Source organism: Apaloderma vittatum, unplaced genomic scaffold (genome assembly GCF_000703405.1).
Source record: "Apaloderma vittatum isolate BGI_N311 unplaced genomic scaffold, ASM70340v1 scaffold26099, whole genome shotgun sequence".
Classification (NCBI taxonomy): domain Eukaryota; kingdom Metazoa; phylum Chordata; class Aves; order Trogoniformes; family Trogonidae; genus Apaloderma; species Apaloderma vittatum.
The window spans coordinates 1,360-5,296 of record NW_009737384.1 but is presented as its reverse complement, the minus strand read 5'-3'; the positions used below and the strand labels follow the sequence as shown (position 1 = coordinate 5,296).

The following is a 3,937-nucleotide window of genomic DNA, read 5'->3' as shown; positions in this document are numbered from 1 at the left end:
ACGCGATGGGAGGGTCGGAGCCCACCAACAGCGTTCACCTCCACAAAGGGCCCCTTGCTCAGCCGGGAGAGACGGGATGCAGCCGGGATGCCGCCGCCGGGGTTGGTCTGATGGGACAACACGTGGTCCTGGCTTCCAGCCTTCTGCTCTCATTGCAGGGACCTCGTCCCTGGCCAGCGTGGCACGGGCCAAATCTGCACATGGGGCTAGACCAAGCAGCTAAGCTGAGCACCACACTTGGGGCAGCTCCAGGTCCCGCTCCGGCTGTGCGGGAGCCTTCTCTGTGGAGACAGCGGGGTGCTGCAGGGGACAGGGACAACAGCATTTTTTATGCTTGCTCTTACATCGGTGTCTTGCTCGCTTATCTTGTAGGCATGCAACGTCTCCCTGTAGGCCTCTGGGAAGGGTGTCACCTGCAAGCAGAGCGTGGGGTGAGCCCGGCTCCAGGAGCTGCTGGGGAGGGCGAAGCAGCTCCCGGCCCCTCTCCTCATCCCCATGAGCAGGCAAAGAGGCAAGAGCCGAGTCTCCGGAGGCGGCGGGTGCTCCCTGCAGCCGGGCATGGGTGCTGCCGGCAGCGTGGGATGTCGGTGCTGGAGCTCTCACCCTGGCCCTGCCCGGTGGCTCGGACGAAGGCACAACCTCCCTCCCCGTTCCCAGCCCCGGTGTCCATCGGGAATCAGCCGGAGACAACCTCTCTGCAGGACGCCAAGAGCTGAGTTAAAGAGATGCCTCATGAATCAGTAGCTGCCTGGCATATAACTGCCACCGTTTCACAGGCAGGCATACAAAGCTGGAGCTCTCACCCTGGCCCTGCCCGGTGGCTCGGACGAAGGCACAACCTCCCTCCCCGTTCCCAGCCCCGGTGTCCATCGGGAATCAGCCGGAGACAACCTCTCTGCAGGACGCCAAGAGCTGAGTTAAAGAGATGCCTCATGAATCAGTAGCTGCCTGGCATATAACTGCCACCGTTTCACAGGCAGGCATACAAAGATTAAGCTGTAATTGCACTTAGCAGAATGGAAACACCTATAAATCAGCAGCTGCATCAGGGCCTATTTACCATCCGGCTTCTCTGTGAGTCATTTTCCTTTCCTGGAAATCTAAATTACTAATGGGATCTCAACAATTAAATGCTTTCAAGATCTTGAGATGAAAGGCATAAGTTAGGAAGAAGGGGATCATTATTGCTAGAAAGCAAGACACTACTTCAGAGCCATTTAAAACTATCGGACAATGCAAACAGACCTGAACCTGGGAAATGCCCAGCGTGGCTGGAGGCACAGCCTGGCAGATGGGGATGCTGCTGCCTCTGGGCTCCAGCCTGGGCAGCAAGAGCATCTCAGCAGCTCCAGCTTCCCCCTCCAGCGCATCCCCACTCCCCATGTGCAGCAGATGGAAATAGGCACCTTCCCCACAAGACAAAACTCTGATGATGGCCCTGGCATGTTCACACAGCCAGGAGATGCCCTAGGCAGCATGGTGGGGCTCCTGGACCCCTCTGCCCGATGCTGGGCTGCAGGTTACAGTAACCCCAAGACACGTTCCCTGCGCTTGGAGCTGCAGCCCAGCATCAGCAGGGACACCCCAATGCTTTTGCAGCCCTCTCCAGGATGGGGAACAGAACGAGCCTGAGCCTCAAGGGTAAAAGGCTGTTTCCTCTTCCTGTTACAGGAGTTATTGCTTTGGTTTAAGAGCCTTGGATTCTTGTCTTTAAGCCATCCCACACCTTCTTGCCTCATCAACACACAACGGCCAACAGAGGGTGAGCAAAGCACCTGAGTCCAGCTCAGTTCAGAGTTCAGGACCGCCGCGTCTCCACCTTGTGCTCTCAGCGCAAGGATTTACCAGCTTTTAATGGCTCATGGATGGATTAGCAAAGCCTGTGATGGACTAGCAAGTCCCCGAGAGCCGGAGCCACATGGACGCTGGAGCCTGCATGAGTGGAGATGGCAGGAGGTGACCTCAGGGATGGAGCGCGGGGCGGCTGGCGTGGCTGCCATGCACGAGCCATGCACGGCCCGGCGGCCGGAGGCTTACTTGCATGTAGAGCTGAGCCCTAGGAGAGGAGGTCTCCACCATCCTGTTCACCATACTGATCAGGGTTTCGCTCTCGCTCATCTGCGGCAGACAGGGAAGGAAAGTTCAGAAGTCAGCGGAGATGGGAAGCTCAGAAGGCAGCAGAGATGCGCTCACGGGCTGCGGTGCTCAGGTGCCGTCGGAGCAGTGAGACGGCTCAGTCCAGGAGCCCTCAGGGCATCGGGATGCAAGATGCCACCTCCAAGAGATGTCCCAGGGGCTCGAGACACGTGGGGACTGCTGCCGCTGTTTTGTGTAATCCAGAGAATCCTGCGATGGCTGCATTCCAAAACTTTGTTGAGGCGAAAACACAGATAAAACCGAGCCAGCTCCGAGCTGGGCAGCCGCAAACTGCACAGACAGACACGAGCTTGCACAGAGATGCTCACGGCCGCAGCCCGGTCCCGGCAGACAGACAGACGCTGACAAACAGCTGGGTGCCCTGCCCTCACGGGACTGGGACGGCCCCGCTCAAGGCGAAGACGAGCTGTGGGAATAAGGGGAAGGTGACTGAAGCCTGGGGTCCCCGGTACCACATGGTGGAGCCCCTCAAAGCCATCGTTACCAGAGCTTCACCGCTGCCTTTGACCACAGCAGAAACACTGCGGAAGCCCGCAGGCCAGAGCGGGCACGATGTGAGGGGAGCCCCTCGCACCCCACCCCAGGACCCTCGAGATCCAAGGGGTGATGGTGATTTAATCAAAAACCAGGGACTAAACCCCTACTGGAGAAGAGGGACAGGCCAGCAAGGTGGGGCGCGGCCAAAGGAGCCATCCTCCACGGCTGGTCAAGCAAGGAGAGAGAAAATAAAGCAGCAAGCGGTTTGAAAAGAGGTACTTGACAGCGTCACTCCAAATTAGTCTCTCCAGAGGTCAGCAGGAGAGGAGGAGGAGATGCAAAGCCTTTTTAGGGAGTGTTTTAAAGAGCCTCGGAGAGCGAGCGTTGCTGCCGATGGCTGTGAAATAATCCAGAGAGCTTTTATTGCGGCGAGTGCTCCTGTCTGTCCTTGGCTCTGCTCCAAGGCAGACACAGATCTTGGCGATTACTGCACCGATGGAGATTTGCAGACTAATGAGATTGTCTCTGGAGCAGCTCCCTTAGTGCAAGCCTGGCTTTTGCAGGCAAGCGCTTGTGCTGCGGCACTGCCTGACAGCTCCCGTCCCCGGCTTTGACTTCAGCCAGTGCTTGAGGCTCCCACTCCACCAGTCCCTGGGGTCTCTCCCAGCTGGACTGTCCCCACCCCTGCACCGAAGTCAATCCATCTCCTTCCTCCAAACATCCCCTGGCACACAACGACCTGAGAGCTGATGCTTTGGTGCCACTCCTGGCAGGTCCCTCACATCCACCCTGCGTCAAGCCCCTCGCTTTCGAAGGGGAACAAGGCCAGCATGTCACCAAAACCACCTCGTACCCATCTGGCTCTCCATGGGACCCTTGTGGCATCCTGGCTCGCAGCGATGCCAGAGGCACGGCTGAGTTTTAGGACGTGCCAACGAACACGGCCCCACTGGCATTGTGCACCGGTGTCCTGCACCCTGAGGTGGTGCAGACCGATCCTGGGAGGGTTTCGGAGTCGACTGCCTCCCCTGCAGCCCAGGGGCAGCTTCCTGGGAGTCTGGGCATGTGGGCAACTGCCCCAGCTTCACCCCAGACCCCCTCCCACCCCCAGCTCCAGCACACCACACAGAAGGCACTGTCAGGGGGATTTTTCTGCCAAGCAATGAGCAGCCCTACAGCCGGGAAGGATGGAAGAAGCAAACCAAAGACGACTCGTGCTGCTTTAATGCCAAGAAGGGTGAGGATGGATGTTAGGGGAAGAGATGCGGCGCTGGGAGGGAAAGGGACGTCGCTTGGGACAGGG

General features: G+C 58.5%; 1 protein-coding gene across 1 annotated transcript in view; it reads right to left on the bottom strand.

Moving 5' to 3' along the window:
- Nucleotides 1-3,937, bottom strand: part of LOC104279874 (pleckstrin homology domain-containing family A member 6-like) — a gene marked incomplete at both ends in the record, with an annotated part of 6,014 nt that overhangs the window by 961 nt on the left and 1,116 nt on the right. The window contains 2 exon segments of the mRNA XM_009877314.1: nt 345-413; nt 2,038-2,118. Coding sequence (XP_009875616.1) covers nt 345-413; nt 2,038-2,118 — 150 coding nt within the window.